The sequence below is a fragment of the Diceros bicornis genome, chromosome 32 (genome assembly GCF_020826845.1).
Source record: "Diceros bicornis minor isolate mBicDic1 chromosome 32, mDicBic1.mat.cur, whole genome shotgun sequence".
NCBI classification, from domain to species: domain Eukaryota; kingdom Metazoa; phylum Chordata; class Mammalia; order Perissodactyla; family Rhinocerotidae; genus Diceros; species Diceros bicornis.
The window spans coordinates 35,219,053-35,235,945 of NC_080771.1; the positions used below are offsets into that span (position 1 = coordinate 35,219,053).

Here is a 16,893-nt window from a genome sequence, read left to right on the forward strand (position 1 = left end):
GGGACAGCTATTCAGTGATGTGCAGATGAGAAATGAAGGCAGGACAGACGTGACACAGAGAGCGGACAAAACCCGCTGCCCACTGCCCAGAGACTCTCCTGCACGCTTCTGAACTGAGCAGATGGGGGTCCCACCACCCCACCCCTGCATTTCTCTTCCGGAAAGTGCCCCTGGTATCGTCTGCCTCTTTCTACTTTGGGTTGCAAGTGAAGACAAGACACAGTGAAGGAAGACACGCGGCTCATTCTGGCTTAGTCTATGATCAGCTACAGTTTGACTCCCAGCTTCACAGCCCACTAGCTGGGGGAGTATTGGCAAGTCACTTCCTCTCTGTATCTCGGTTATCAGGCTGTGGAACAGGGAAGCCCTTTGAAAGTGACTGTGAGGATTAGATGAAATCATGCATTTGCATATTGATGTATATAATTTATATTTATATATCTTCAGTTACATATGTATTTATATACATCATCTACAATATAAATGAAACTATGTGACTAATTATTAATGAAGAACAAATACCCTCCAAACTTAAAGCAGCAAAACCATTTCTCTCCTGATGGCAGTGTGGGGGACTTGGGGGGACAGCCTGTCTCTGCTCCAGGAGGCATTGGCCGAGACGGCTCATCTGGGGCTGCAGGACCCACTTCCAAGATGGCGCTCCCACACGGCTGCCAAGGCCGTGCTGGCTGGCAGGCCTCTCCACGGGCAGCGTGGCTGCCTCACCGCACGGTGGGCAGGTTCCAAGAGTGAGCGTCCCAAGAAGACAGGGTGGAAGCTGCCAGTTTCCAAGCCTCCTCCCGTGAGCCAGCACAGTGTCTCTCCTGCTGCAGCCTATGAGCCAGGCTGCCCCGGGGCCCAGAGTCAAGGGGACGGGGCAGACCCCCTCTGGACAGGAGGAGCGTCGAAGAACTGTAAGGCCCTGTTTCACAGCTTCCACAGCTTTTAAAATAGCTCAATAAACCTGAGCTGTTATCATCAGAGGGAAGCGTCAGCTGGCACCAGATGCCAGTCCAGCTGAAGACGTCGCCTTCCCTCAGCTGCAGGAGGGGCCAGGTAGGTAGCGCCCCTTAAAGAATGCTGTTGGGAAGCCTTGTACATTCAACTATACGTTAGTCTCTCCCTCCTGCTTTTTTGTATGGGGTTCTGTGTATGGCTTATTTTGAAGAAAGGCCTCCCTAGGAGCCAGCCCTCCCTGCAGAAAAACATATTGAAATTGACTAGAGTCCATGGTCCTTAGGTTTCAGGGGTATCTGTTCTATTTGGAGCATTGGTTGGATTAGATCCAGATAAACAGGAAGTGAGTTTAGCAAGCCCCACTTGGTGTTTCTGCTGGGGGTAGGGGTGTGAGAATCAGAATGGAAATGCTGGAAAGAGTCATCTGCGAGCCAGGCACTTCCTGGGGGCTTTTGGGGGAAGGCAGGTAGTGATACATGGTAATGCTCCCCAGGAAGATTAGAAGAGGTGAAGAGGAAGAAATTCTCGTTTGCTCCTTTGGCAAAAAGGCAGAAAGCTTCGTTATCTCATGCCAAATAAGATGATCTGGCCCTGGTTCCTTAAAATGCAGCGTGAAGGTTTCTCAGGCTCAGCCAGCAAGAGTGCAGGGCTTGATTACTAATACCTGCTGTGGGTGAGGATTCCGATACAGAGGTATGCTGACCTTACGTTACCATCCTCAGATCTGGTTACTGTCTCTTTCTAAATGCTGCTCTCCTCTGAAGTGCTATCCTCTCTCCAGTATCTCTTCACCAAACATAAGCTCTTCTGTTGTTTTAGCAGCACCAGCTCCCTTCTCCTGGGTAGTTTTGTTCTCAGCCTTTCTTATTTGCAGTCTTGTGTCATAATCAGTTTCTTTCTCCTTTTGGGGTGTCTGGGGTGAGGTACACGTGGGTCACTGGATGAGAACTAGGGAGGCCAAATGATGCCCCAAGGACAGTGGGAGGGCAGACCCACAAAGGTGGTGGGCAGGACGCCTCCCCCAAGAGTCTAGGAGTCTGGGAGTGCCCCAGTGGCTCAGGGGCTGCTGGCTGGGTTGGGGAGGATGGGGTGTAAACAGCGCCATCCTTGTTCGTCGCCTGGTAGAGAAAGTAAGTACAGCTCTTGCGGGCAGAGACCAGGGTCGGAGTACCAGCTTTACCTCTGCCTGAGTCTGGAACCCTGAACAAGTCCCTCAAGCCTTCTGAGGAACAGCCTTTTCTGTTTGTGATAATCAGCCATTCGTTCGTGCACGTAAGGAATTCTTACCGAAGGGCTGAGCTCTCACCCACTGGGATACGCAGCCCTGACCTCAAGGAGCCTCCAGCCCAGTGAGGCCCAGGCATGACAAGGGGGGTGCAGAAGTGGAGAGAGATCTGGAGTGATTATCTCTATTGGGCTCAGCTCCGCCAGAACTGGCTGTGGGTCAGCTGGGGGAATCACTTCCTCCTGAGCTGCCTCAGTCTTCTCATTCGCAAAAATGGGGAGAGCATTGTTTCCACTTCATGGGGCTGAGACGGTGTGTGCTGGCGCCTGGCCTACAGGGTACATGTGACTCCCGTGCTTGTCCACACTGGGCAGCCAGACTCGGAGAACGAGGAGGACATGCTCACCTGTGTATATAGGTGGAACCCTAGGCCCTGCTGAGCATTCAGAGATTGATTTTAGAAGTGGGAGAAAATATTGTAAGGAGTATTTATCCTGGCTCTCATTCCAAAAACGATTTAAGTAATACTAAATAAAATCATCTATGCAGAGTGACAAACAGTAGAAAAGAACACATAGAAATTATAATGGTTCTTTAAGGGGGTGGGATTACCCTTTTTCTTCATATTTTCTAAACATTCTATAATGCTTGTTTTTAGAATTCTATCCCACCTTTATATTTTCATCACTTTGCAGCATGGTGGGAATCCTATGCAAACATTCTTTTCAACAAACAGCAGAACTGGGTCTGTCAATGAAATACTTTGATTGGAGAACAAGAGGTTTAGAGGTACTTCTTCTAGGACCAACTGCTGCTCTTTATCTTACTGAGAAAACAGTTCTGAACTACTCACACCGTTCAGACGACTTCACACAGACACCATCTATGAAGAAACTCTGCAGAATGTCACTACAGAGCCCGGCACCTCAATGCCTGCATCACAGCTCTGCTGCTCAACCCAGCTGTGCCTAAGCAATGGTGGACAGATGCCTTGGTTCGGCCAGCCAGCCATGCATCCCACCCATTTCATTGGGCAGCGTGGTGGGATTTAGGGAAGATCTGTGGAAGGAAAGAAAGTGGAAGAGACTGAAGACCAAGGAGCTTGGGCTTCCTCCTGAGGACGAAAATTCTTTTCCAGATGTTAAAACTGCATTGTCCTATTGACTCCCATCCCCCTTTATAGAAGGACACCAGGCATTGGGTGCCTGGCCCGGGACACCACAGAGAGGCCAAGAATCTCCCATGCTGATGGCTTTATCAGCCTGACTCGGGGGCCGATTCGCTGGCCACGTCTTTACACAGCTGATGTTAAGAGGCTCTGCACTTGCTGCACTTCGCAGCATTAACAAGGGTAACACTGAGTAACAGTGGAGAAGGCACTCGTTAACTCTACTCCTTGGAGGAGGATTCTTCAGCTGCCTCATCTCGGAGGCTCATGTGGATTCCGTACAATCAGAATCTGACATTCTAAGGGGGAACCAAGCAATCAGTTCCTCCTTAAATTCACAGGGTTGCTTATGAAGCCCTTCCCTATCCTGACATTATAAAACATCCTTTTGTATTATCTCCAAATCCCTTTATATTTCTCTTTATGTCTAGATATTTCATTGGCCTGGGATTGATTTTTATGTGCAGTATGATTCAGAAATCCAAGTAGCTTGACTCAGCCTTCAAACAATGGCCAGTAGCTCTCACTCCATTTCTTAAGCAGACCCTTCCTCCTTTGAAATTACTCTTATGTTCCAGACTCCCACCTGCTTTGGAACTTTCTATTCTGCTCACCACGGTGCCGATTTGCTGATACCGTCCTGCTGTCAGTGCTGAAGCCGTGCAGTGGCCTGACATCCAGGAGGGCAGATCCCTTTTCTTTGCTCTTGACCATCCTTGAACATTTAACATCCACCTTATCGAGTTTCATGAAAAGGTCGTTGGGATTTTCATTGTCATGTATAGAATATTTTAACATAGGAAGAACTCACACCTTCATCGTGTTGACTCCTTCCATCTAGAACACAGCATGTCTCTTTATTCAGATCTTTCATCTTTTTCAAGAGAGTTTCATAATTTTATCCACATGATCCACACTGCCCACTAGGTGTATTCCCAAATACTTAGTTTTTGTTGTTATTGCATTAAAAACAAAGTTTTCAACAAGTTACTGACACTGTATGGGAAGGTCACTAATTTACATGCTTCCCTTGTTTTGGACTTGGAGGACTCTTTCAACATGAAGTCAAATCTTTTCTCAGCTGACGAAAGTTTTAATCTGATTATTTTCCCCACTGTTTCATACGTGCCATCTCTATCCCCTTTGCACTGGGGTCAGGAAGAATCACGTGGCTTAATCTTCCAACTTGTTGTGTCTGTGTCATCTGCCTTCGGTTTGACTACTAAGTTTATTTTATAATGTTTTCAATTTCTAAGACATGTTTTTTTCCTCACCAGTTTATTTTCTTTTTAATGGCCTTCTAATTACCTTCTGATTCCTGTTCTGACATTTCCCAAAGGGTTAGACGATGTTTCGAGACACTGATTTTCCTCAAATGACTGGTAACTCTTTATTTTCTGCTCATAAGTGTAGACAACGGTCCAGGTTGTGTGGTGCTGGTATAATTTCTCCCCACTAGAATCCTGTTGTGGGATATTCACATCGGTTACAGGAGTCTGTGCTCTGACACTGCCTTCTGCAGCTGAGGGGGGTTCTTCTGTGGCTTTCAATGTTAGTGCGGTCTTGCCTTCTCTGTTAGCTGTGGCTTGCCACTGTCTCTTTTCCATTCTCTCCCCTTCTTGCTGAAAGACTTTCTTCTCTCTCCTCCATACCACATCTTCTAATACAAATGTCAATGTTATAATCAAACACTTTGATTTTTAAAAAGTACATTTACTATCCCGCTCAGCTCTTTTCACTTTTGCCTATTTTCAGCAAGCTCTCTTTTGAGTATATTGACCACAGGACTTGTAATTTTAGACCCCATGATTCCCTGTGTATTTTGAGATCAGAGCAGAAAAGGGCAAAAACTGACACAACTTTTTCATAGAAATGTGGAAACTATCTTCTCAAATTTTTCAGGAGCACAGAGCAGACTGAGTAGTACAGAGTTGCCTGAAACTAACTTCTGTCTCCTGGAGTAAATCTTTCTCATAAATGCTCTTCCCTCACATCTCGTGTCAGGTCCTTCTACTTTGAGAGTCTTTCAAAAGCCCCCAGTTGATCTGTTTCCTATGTCTTCAACTGTATTCAGAGTGTGTCTTTCCTAGAACATACAGTGGGTTCCCTCAGGTCTCACCTTTTCCCCTGAGTGCTGTCATAGACATTCAGATCCCAAACCATTTCCAGTCCAATGGCCACGTCATCTGAGGGCTGGGGAGGGCCCGGCCATGGCTCATCAGGCAGGGGAGCATAATTGTGTGTCTCCTTCTGTCTCGGGTGAAGCCATAAGCCATGGGCCAGACCAAAGGACACCCAACCTCCCTCTGGAGCAGAAACGGCTGCTTCTTCCAGGCTCTTTTAGCTGCTCTGCCAACCAGAACCCAGCCCCTCATGACGTGCTCTCCAGCAAGCTCAGTGCCGCTGTCACCCTGCCCTCTTCCGCCAGGTCTCAGCATTCATGACAACTCACCCAGGAAATGGCTCTAGGGCCACCGCCACCACCGCTGATATCCGAGCCTAGGGCATGCTCTCGGCACTGCCTCAGACTCTTGCTCTGGACACCAGGGCAGCAGATGCGAGGTCTGGGCCAGTCCCAAGTTCTGCCCCGTGGAGCTGCTCCACCCCGTCCGAGAGGCAATCCCTGGGGTGTATGGGTGGCTGGTCCCACTGCCCTCGACAGTGAGCCCACGGTCAGAGCACTTGCCACGTGCAGTCCACGCACTCTCAAGGCGCTATGTCATCTAACCCCCACAAATCTCCGGGGGTACTGTTACTATGCCCATTTACAGATGAGAAAATGGAAGTTCAGAGAGTAAGTACCTGCCCTACCAAACGGTGGCAAACTGATGCTCCCAGCCAAACCTGTGTGATTCTGAAGCACATCTTGTTTTCAAACTGCACAGAGGAAAGACTGGAAAGAAGTAAGGGGCGATGTCAAGGCTGCTTAAGGGCTGGGGTGATTTATACTTCTGATATTCCAAAATTTCCAAAATGGATGTCTACTTTTATAAACAGAAAAAAATGTAACTGACGGTGAGCAGTGAGCCTCAAAAGAGACACACAGACTGTCAGAACTGGCCAGGCCTTAGAAATCACGGAGTTCAGCCCTGTTGTTCTAAAGGTGAGGTAGCTAACACCCGGACGGGCTACGTGACCTGCCCACAGCAGGCCTGGGCTCTGGGCTCCGAGTCCAGCACTCACTGTGCAGAGTGAAGGGTGAGTTTTTGGAAACTGTGCTGCTGTGGACTCGGCAGGAGTCTCCTCCCCCTGCTGGCAAAGCCACACCACCATTTAGGAAAAACAGGATGGGACCCAGGAGTCACGAAGGCTTCACTTCAAAGGGGCCCATGTACTAGCAGCACTGTGTCAAGGGGGCATTTTCCGTTATTTTCCCTTATTATCATTATGTGAATTACACAACTACAATGCTGACAAATACTCAAGAGCCTTGGGAAGGGAAGGCTGGGTGCCTGAGCACTTCCCTGTAATCTGAGCACTCTTCCCGGCGGCCCCGAGCACGATAACTCCGAGGCAAGGAGGGGAGGAAAAGGCGCGAAGGCTGATACATCGGGGGTACTGACAGTTCAGGCACTTGGTGTGTAGTTTTCCTTATCCTAACCTATTTTCCACCAATATAAAAATGATACAGCGATCTAGATTATCTGTATATCAATATACCTGGATGATTCTGGCAGCCGGTGACAGAAAACCCAAGTGACCCGGCTTAACTGGGAGGATCATTACTGATGTGTAGGACTCAACAGTCTAAGGTGGGTGGCAGCAGACACAGCTGGACACTGGGCTCCCCGTGGAGGGATAAGGATCCAGTTTCTCCCTCTCGGCTCTGGCAAATCCCTTCACAGACCACATTTTCCTGAGTTGCTGTGCATCTGCCAGTTGTCCTCACAGCCGAGGTACAGCGAGGAGCGAAAGAGACAGGCACAGACTCCTTCCTGTTCTAACGGTGGCAAGTCAACGATAAAAAAGTCAACAAAAACTAAACCAGAACACGTCAAATACAGGAGACATTCTAGAAAACAGAAAACAGAGTGACAGAGTGAGGGGTTAAGATGATTAGGTCACTGCTCTGGATGGGGTGGTCAGAGTCGGCCTCTGACATCCGAGCTGAACAACGAGCGACAAACGAAGCCAGGAACAGCCAGGCGGACAGACGTGGATGGTGCAGAGAGAGAGCGAGCCATGAGGCCCTAAGGCAAGATCCAGGCCTGTTTTAAGACATTTGTACCCCCTCATTTTATTCATGACAACTTGGCAAAGGAGTCTGCATTTAATGAGCAAATCTGGGCCGGCCTGGTGGTGCAGTGGTTAAGTGCGCGCGCTCCACCGCAGCGGCCCAGGGTTCACAGGTTTGGATCCCGGGCGCGCACCAACCCACCGCTTGTCAGGCCATGCTGTGGTGGTGTCCCATATAAAGCAGAGGAAGATGGGCACGGATGTTAGCCCAGGGCCAATCTTCCTCAGCAAAAAAGAGCAGGATGGGCATCGGATGTTAGCTCAGGCCTGGTCTTCCTCACACACACAAAAAAGAGCAAATCTAAGGACAGATTTTCTCTCCCAAGTCTCCATAGTATTTTTACCGTGAAACCAATGAGAAAATGCTTTTTCAAAGGGAGATGATGGCCTTGACGTTTTCTTGAAAGTGCGTGCAAGGCCTGCCCTCTTGAGGCACAATACTGCACTTAAAGTATGCTCAATAAGACCCGTGGTGAAAAAGTTAAAATTTCCAATGCATATACATTTGAAAAAAATATAATCTCCACTTAAATGCTTATTTTGACTTTTTGCCCAGCATCAACTGCAAAAAGTGCTTCTGTTTAGAAAGCAAAATTCAGCCAAAATCTACAGTGTTTTTAGGAACAGAACTGGAGGAAAAACCCAGAACATATAAGGCACTGGGCGCACGTCAGTGTGTGTCTAAGACTCTGTCTATGACGTGGGCTGGGACAATGTATCTTCCAAAGCCAATGGCCCCTGCAGGACAGAGCTTCCTGCTGCGTGCAGGGCAGCTGGCTGAGAGCTGAGGGTGGAGGGTGTTCCTCCAGAGGGAGGAGCGGGGCTGGAAAGGTAAGGTGGGGACAGAGGTGAGACCTGTTCAACTGAGAGTCCACGTGGGACCGACTCTCTATCTCTGACACTAGGACTGAGTGGTGACAAGCAGTTTGCACCCAGGGACTGAACCACTTGGCTTCTGGTTTGCGTACAGCCGCCTCCAGTAGTGCCAGGCCAAGGACCCAAGAGCACGAGGGCATTTTCTGGTTCTGCCCCTCTGTGCTCCTGCACTTGGTCCCTGCCAGGGCCTCTCCTGGCAGCATCTTTCATCCCTCTTCTCTTACTCCCCACTCCCCTCAAATCCAGAGCACAGACTCTCCTAAATCACTGTCACCACTTACTCCCACTTGTTTATTGCTCACTCAGCCCCCTAACCCTCCACAATGCTGTCTCCACAGAGAAACCAGCATGTCTACACCACGCAACAGGCTAAAGGCCCAAGGTCAACCAGAACCTGCATACAGCGAGTTCTCAGCCTCCTGCACACAGGAACTGTGTTACTGCTAGTTTCCCCTACTCGTCAGATCACCAGGCAGTAACTGAAGGCTGTGACTTCCTAGAAAAGACTGAACTCAAAATAGCCCAGGCAGCAACAGCTCTGCCGCGTCCTGCTATGTGGGCTGCTGAAATTCCTTGGGGACTGGAGCAGGACGTCGTCATAGGTCAGAGACGGCCAGGCGGTGGTCAGAGTGTGGCTCCCCAGCGTGGCCGCCCACCACATCACTGGCCTTCTGCTGCCCGGCCAGCGCCACCCTTAAGGTGCTGGCGCCCAGGTGTAGGCCCTGCAGGCAGGAGACGGCCTGCTGGGCCGAGGCCGGGTCCTGGTAATGGAGGAAGGCCCTGCGCTGTGGCCCCTGCCAGGTGAGCCGCAGGGGGGCTGCGCTGAGGTCTTTGAGGGCTCTCTTCAGCTCACTCACTCGGGCGTCCTGGGGGAGGTTCCCGACGTAAACAGTGTCAGAAGGCACATCCTCCCCCTGCACGGAACCAGATTCCGGCTGGGGTGGGTCCCGGAGTCTTCTGACAGCGTGCAGGGGATCCATCTGCTGACAGCCCGTTTCCAGGTGCTGGGGCTCATCCTGAAGGGTGACGTCTTTCCCAGCCTGCTTCTCTCGGTTTCGAAGGCTCCTCAGTATTGGGATTTTCCCGATCATCTCACAGCTGATCTGAAAAAGTAAAGCGATTCCAGCTATTCTCGAGGTGTCCACAAGGGACCACGACATGGTCACGAGGGAGGAGAAATCGAAGTCACACAGGGCCTCTGCCACACACTCACATGAGCAGCCACGCTGCTACCTGCCACGCTGCACCAACAGATTAGATGCTGAATGGCCCAGCCTGGCCCTCCGGGAAGTGGGACCCCCGCTGTCTTAATCAGTAGCTTTGACCCCCCTGGCTTGTCACTAGTATGAGGGTTATGACTCCCCTGGGGAACCCCCAGGAGAGTGGGGGGTTTCTGCCTCCATCCCTGCCCCCCCACCTATCCCTTTGGGTGGATCCACAGGGATCGCCTCCCCCTCCTCTCCACCTCTCCACTAAAGGAACATTTCGCAGGGACCAGACCTTTCAAGGTGTTGCCAAAAAAGCAGAAACAAGGCAAATCTAAAATAGAACGCCATCTTTGAAAATACTTTCTAGCAATGGGTCATCAAGCTACAAAATAAGAAATACTACAAAAAATGTTAAGTTTCAAGGAATCGGACTCCTATACAAACAAATATTTCCTGAAATCTGCAACACAGGAGGCGGCAGAAGAGTCCCAATACATGAGGCTCAACCAGTGTGAACAGGCTGGCACTGGCTCCATCCAGCCCGAAATGTGGAGACTGGGGGCCGCCCACGCGGTCAGGTTGCACCTGGACAACTGAGCCCAGGGCAGAACTGGTCTCACATTGTTGGAGGAATCACATGGCAGAAAAGGAACAGAAAGACACTGGTTTGTCCTTTCTGAACATTCTCATTCTTTACAGATGCTTTCTGTCTTTCTTTTGGGCTCAAAGCTTTTAAATGATCACAGTTACCAAGAGGCAAGCAATGGTCCAAACACGGGGCTTCCCACAGATGTGGGTATGTCAGAATACAGATCAGCACGTGAGGTACACAGGTATAATTTTTCTACAAAAATAAATAGTTCAACTAGCATCAACGTTCTCATTATATTCAGGATCATATGTAACTTAGAGAGATGGTTCTTCTCCTTGGCGGGTGTTGGGGACTTTTGAGAGAAGCTGAGGCTCCCTCCCAAGCAAGACCCCCCACAATTACGTGTACACTTTCCCAGTGTCTGTTCGCAGACCTCCATCCCACAAGACCTGCACAAGCCCCAGGCTAAGAACCAACAAATTAGAGTGAGATTTAAAGAAACACAAACACCTAAGAACAGTCAAGTGCCTTCTCGCAAACCTAAAGGCTCCTAGTCCTCATTAATGTAGGACCTTGCTCTTTCTCCCAGTGCCAAGCAGACAACGTTCTTCCCCTCAGCAAGGCCTTTTCTGTGCATCAGGGCGCTCTCCAACCGTCACTGCCCTTGCTCCCTGGCACTGCCGCGTCAGGAGCCTCGAGGGTGGCGCTAGTCCACGCTGGTCTTCAGAACCGCACACAGACTCTCACCTGCTGTAGAAGCATGGTGCAAAGACAGGCCTGCTCCTTCTAACGTTTCCCATTGTTCAGACACAAAGAAAAAACAAACAAAAATCACGTCTATGCCATGGAGATAGTCACAAGATGTGACTGCTCTTTGCTAATCAAAAGGAATTTTTCTCTCCTTGACCCTCTGCAATTCTTATGAATCGATTCATCCGAAGGTGACTATACCCACAGACCAGCACCCTAGAGGTTCTGGTCCCAAAGAACCCCAAAGATGATCCGAGTCCAGGCAACCCAACTCCTTTCCATGTCCCTGTTCTACTGTCTTATCTTTCGGAGCATTTAAAAACAGATTTAAACTGGTCATAATTAGATTTCAGTTTAAGAAATCTCAAGGATTTCTTAAGTTACTAGATCTAGTATTTGGAAAGGATGATCAAGTTTAAAACTGCAATTTCAGTCAGGGAAAAAGTGTGACTATACTTCCATGGAAGAACTAAATCTTACTCCACTCTGAGCACCCGCAGCGGGAGCCACCACGCGCCCTCCTGGGAAACAGCGCACTTCCTCCGGCACCTGTTCCGGAGCTATCTTGGCCAGCTGACCACCCCTCAAGTGCGTGACTTCCGTGTGTTTTGCCAGCGGAACCACAGGGCTCCCTCAGGCAGACGTAGGTGTCTCAGGAAACCTGACCCATGGGGCAGGCTCCACACTTGGGCAGCAGAAATCCATTCTGAAACACGTCGAGTGAAGCAAAAATACACCCTTCTGCACACATCACAGGGAGCTACTTGATCCTGAGCTGGCGCACGTACAAGCTGCAATCAGCTGCAGAATAATGAAAATGCTTAACCACGCACTATGAACTAATGAAGTCCACAGCACGCCACACAGGCTAACACAGAGGGATCTTTAGAAGTGGAAATGGTCGTTTCAAGAGCAACGTCAGCCCCCTCTTCCACACACCCCCCCCCCAAGTTCTAAATGGAAAAACCTCCCTGACTTTGAGGTGGCTTTTGCCACTTTCGCAGCTTTTCGCCATTTCTGGACTCTCTGTGGGGCGGCCTGGGTTGGTCGCCGTCCCACACTGACAGAAAGGCCTCTGTGAGCCCATGGGACAGGCGGGACTCGCTGGGGACAGGGCCACGGTGGTGCTGCTCTGTTTCTTCTGGCTGGCAATTAGGAACATTTGTTACATTTTGTCAATTTGCCATGTGAAATGAAAGATTTTGCTTGTTAATCAAACATAAAAAAAATATTTTTCCCCTTCTGTAACTAATCATTCCACTAAAAAATTGTATAAAGCAAATCTGATTTTCTTTTATATGCTACAATCACTCTTCACTGAAGCGTACAGATGCCAGTCATTTATAAATATATATTCTCTTTCAAGATGAAATGTAAAGATCTGTCCCCTAGAAATACATGCTAAGTCCAATACAAATCAGAACTCTGACTCGCAAGACATCTGTTGCCAACCCAAGAGGAAGAGACCTGGGTTGTAACCTTGCCTCCGCTACACACTGGTTTTATAGCTGTGGGTAAGTCACCTTTCTTCCTGGCTTTCACCTTACTTGACCAGAAGATAAGGAGGCTGGGAGAGATGATCTTTAAAATCCTTCTTGTTCTAAAATGCTAGGACATGTTTGAGCAGCGGCTGGCAAAGATAAACAGAAACAGCGAAAGTGTTTCTAACATGAAAAACAACTTCCACAACACAACAATGGTTAGTTCTCTTGCAAGAGACTCAAGCTCATTCACTGATGAAAATGCCTTTGGATGCCTCCAAATGATCAAGGTGAAATAATTCCAGGAATAGGCATGCTTAGGAGAGGAGCATAAAGCCCAAAGGTCACCCACACCTTGAAGCATCTATTCACTTTCTAACTACGTGTCTCAATTATAATGCTGCTCATTTAAGACATCTTTTTGCACATAATTGATCAAAGGTGCCACTTAATAGAAGGAGTCTCCACAGTGTTACCCCTTTATAATCACGCTCCTACTGTGGGTGTTGAAGGATAGGCAGGGGCAATGACCACACCATCTCTGTATCAGGCGGTTCCCCAGTGTCAGGAAGAGATGGGCTACTTGGGAGTGGCCCAGAAGTCACTAAATTATTTAGTAAAAACATTGTTATTTTCTGGGGTCCATGGTGCTCCATATCCCAGAATGTCAGCCCCTTGGGGAAGAGTGGCCCTGTGGTCCACTTCTCAGTATACAGGGATAAGCTTGATGCAAACATGTTGGACAGACCGGCGTACACAAGCACATGAATTCAAGAACTGGCACATGTTTAACCATCTCGGACCTCGAACTCTCGTTTTCACCACCTGAGAGCTCGGGGACCAGAGACTGCACACCTCAATGCTGCGAAACTGGATTCACACACACCCAGGCTGAAAGTCTAGCTTAGAAAATGGTTACCAAATTTAATATTTTCTCCACTGAATAGTTTTACTAGAAAAGTACTATGTACTTGTTGTGGGAAATTTGGGGGAACAAAAGTAGAAAAGAAATCTGAAATCTCACCTCACAGAAATAACTAGTTAATATTCTGATGTGTTTCTTTCCATCTTTTTTCTATGCATATTTTAACATAATGAGCAGAATGCAAAATTACATATCGAACATATAAATTTATATTCTACTTTTTCCACTTAGTATGTATTATACCATAAGCATTTTCTCATGCCATTAAAGATTGCTGTATGCACTTAAACTGTAGGAAACTAACTTTCCCCCCTATTTAAGGCACTGCCGTATACCTGAATACATATAAATCAATCTTTATGTGAATTTATAAGTATTTCTTTAGGACAGATTCCTAGATGAGTTATTGGGTCAAATATAGTAATTCTTTTTTTTTTTTTTTTTGGCGAGGAAGATTGGCCCTGAGCTAACATCTGTGCCCATCTTCCTCCATTTTCTATGTGGGATGCCGCCAGAGCATGGCTTGATGAGCAGTGTGTAGATCCGTGCCCGGGATCAGGGCCGCAAACCCCGGGCCAGCGAAGTGGAGCGTGCGAACTTAACCACTACGCCACTGGGCCGGCCTTAGTAGTTCTTTTAAAATAAAAGCATCTATCAGCCCTCTTAACTTACTAGCCCAGTTGTAGGTAGGTGTCAGTTCACAGTTAGCTGTTACTTCCAGAGAACAAGTGTTTCCATGGGATCTGAAATGGAGCTTCAATGTCCCAGGACTGCTGCTGATCACAGGAGAGCTCCTTTTCCCAAATCCTTTCTCTTGAGGAGTCTGTCCTTCTCAAGAAGGAAATCAACGCAGCATGCTGTGATCATCTGAGAACAGCCCTCCCAAACAGGCCGTGTAGGGGTGAACAGACCGTGCTGTGGAAGCTACATCATCATTTGTTTCTTTGAGTCTAAACACGAGAATGACCCTGGCAGAATCCCATTTCCTTCATTAAGGAAAACATGAGTTGATTTGAGCAAGTCAATTGTCCAGATTCTGGTCAACGGTGTCAGGCTGCTGTCCTTGGGAAGCAGGGACAACACCTCCACGGCACTTACTGAGGGGGCGTAGGGGCAGTCCTCTGACTTGCGGCTCGTGGGGGTACAGCCTCATGGGTGCAATGGGTCCTACCGGTGCAGCTGTTTCAATGGAACTGCAGCCACACCCCACTGTCTGCCCATGTCTCCAGGGTATTCCTTTTTTTTTTTTTTTTGGAAGATTGGCCCTGAGCTAACATCTATTGCCAACCTTCCTCCTTTTTTCCGTTTTTCTCCCCAAAGCCCCAGTAGATAGTGGTATGTCATAGTTGTACATCCTTTTTGTTGCTCTATGTGGGATGCCACCTCAGCATGGCTTGATGAGCAATGAGTAGGTCTGTGCCCAGGATCCGAACCTGCCGAACCATGGACCGCCGAAACAGAACGCACGAACTCAACTGCTACACCACTGGGCCAGCACCATCCAGGGTATTCTTTTTTTTTTTTGTTTTTTGTTTTTTGTGAGGAAGATCAGCCCTGAGCTAACATCCATGCTAATCCTCCTCTTTTTGCTGAGGAAGACCTGCCCTGAGCTAACACCTATTGCCAATCCTCCTCCTTTTTTTGTTTCCCCCCCTTATCTCCCCCAAAGCCCCAGTAGTTAGTTGTATGTCATAGTTGCACATCCTTCTAGTTGCTGTATGTGGGACACGGCCTCAGCATTGCCGGAGAAGCGGTGCGTCGGTGCGCGCCCGGGATCCAAACCTGGGCCGCCAGTAGCGGAGCGTGCGCACTTAACCGCTACCCTACGGGGCCGGCCCCCAGGGTATTCTTAAAGTCAGTCCTTTACCCTCCCTCTGCCTCAGTCTAGCTCAGCAGGAAATAATAAAAAAGGCATGGGTCTTGGCTGTCCAGAGGTCCAGTCCAGCGGGGCTGTGTGAGAGGAGCTGGCGGACAGAGGGCTCCATCCTACCCTGGCTTTCTAGACACTCACCTGGGTGTAGCAGGCGGCCACGCTCCTGAGCAGGATGTTTTACTGCTCTGCCATGACTCGCCGGACAACTCGCAGCCCCGGGAGCTGACACGTTGTGGGTGGGGCTGCCAGATGCTAGCTGGCCAGGGACTTTCAGTTTCCTCCTGCCAGAGGTAAGGCATCCAGGCCAAGGGCTCTCGGCCCATCACAGATCATCTTACACATGACTGTCCACAGGTAGGGTCATCTGGATTACTGTCTCAGAGACTAAACGGTCATCTGAGCTGGAAGAACTGTCTGAGGTTCAGGACCATACTCCCACCTCAATGGCCAGGTCCCCTGCACCGTCCTCCAGCCCAGCAGAGACCCTGGGGGAAAGCACTTCCTTCCACTGGGGTGGACTCAGTCTACCTGGGGTTCAGGGAGCTCTGGGTTCTCAAGGGAGGTGGCCTGTGGATGAGGTGGAGCAGTCGTGGCACCCTATACCGAGTTCTACAGGTCACCAGGTGGGAGACCACCCTGAGAGACAGAAGGGCCCCATGTGCACAGAGCAGACACACCTTCCAGAAGGAGGAAGGGAAAGTAGAACGTCTCTGTGCCTCTCCCTCTCCTTCCTGCGTCTCTGTCTTCTCCTTCACTGAGAGGCAGTAAAGGGTAGTAAAGGGCACAGCAGGGCCTCATGTGATAACACACAGCCACACAGAGCCACAGTGAGACCCAGTCTCAGCTCAGTAAACTACCCGAAGGACTACCGTAAGGATTCTGCCAGCAGTGACGAGAAGGAAAAGCATGCCACAGTGTCCAGGCAGATTTCTCACAACAACTAACCACCATTTCACCCTTGTTACCACAAGGATGACAACAGCAAAGGCTCCCCAGGCACCAGGTGAGGCACTCTACACACACTACCTCGCACCAACCTGTGAAGTTGGTACCAACAGTATCTCCACGTTACAGACAAACAAACGGGGGACTTGGGAGGGCGTGCCCAAGGTTACAGACACAGCGACTAAGTGGTACAATGGCGACTTCTAAACTCATGCTCTAAACCACCATGCCACCTGGTCTCTGTAGTTAAACTCAGGAGGCACAGGCGGAGAAAAGCCTGTGTGGACTCAGAAGGCAGGTCGAGGAGATCCACTGCTGGAAGTAACTGCAGTCGGACAGGAGTCCACACCAGGCTGGTCTCCAGGCTGTCACAGGACCCTTACTTCTTGAAAAGCTGGAACAAAAGCCAGGGAATCAAATGCTGCACAATCTTTGTGTACCAAGGACAAGTGAAAAAAATGCATCACATTTGCTACTCATTTCACAACCTTCATCTGAGTGGTCTGCAGTGTTCAGAAGAAAAATATGACTCCAGATATTCCAATAAAATCGACAAGAGGCAAATTCTTGGATTCTAATACCTACGTGATAGAGAGTCTGTGGGTAGAATATTGTGGAAGGATATACCAGTGTTTGCCAAACAGTCAATCTGAAATA

The 16,893-nt window shown here is 49.0% G+C and overlaps 1 protein-coding gene across 3 annotated transcripts in view; it reads right to left on the reverse strand.

Moving 5' to 3' along the window:
• Positions 1–499: 499 nt before the first annotated feature.
• The window catches only part of MTHFSD (methenyltetrahydrofolate synthetase domain containing), a 32,364-nt gene continuing 15,970 nt past the window's right edge, over positions 500–16,893 (reverse strand). For all 3 annotated transcript variants that reach the window (XM_058528427.1, XM_058528425.1, XM_058528426.1), the window contains one exon: positions 500–9,565. In XM_058528427.1, coding sequence (XP_058384410.1) covers positions 9,059–9,565 — 507 coding nt within the window. In that variant the 3' untranslated portion in view covers positions 500–9,058. The remainder of the gene's footprint in view (positions 9,566–16,893) is intronic.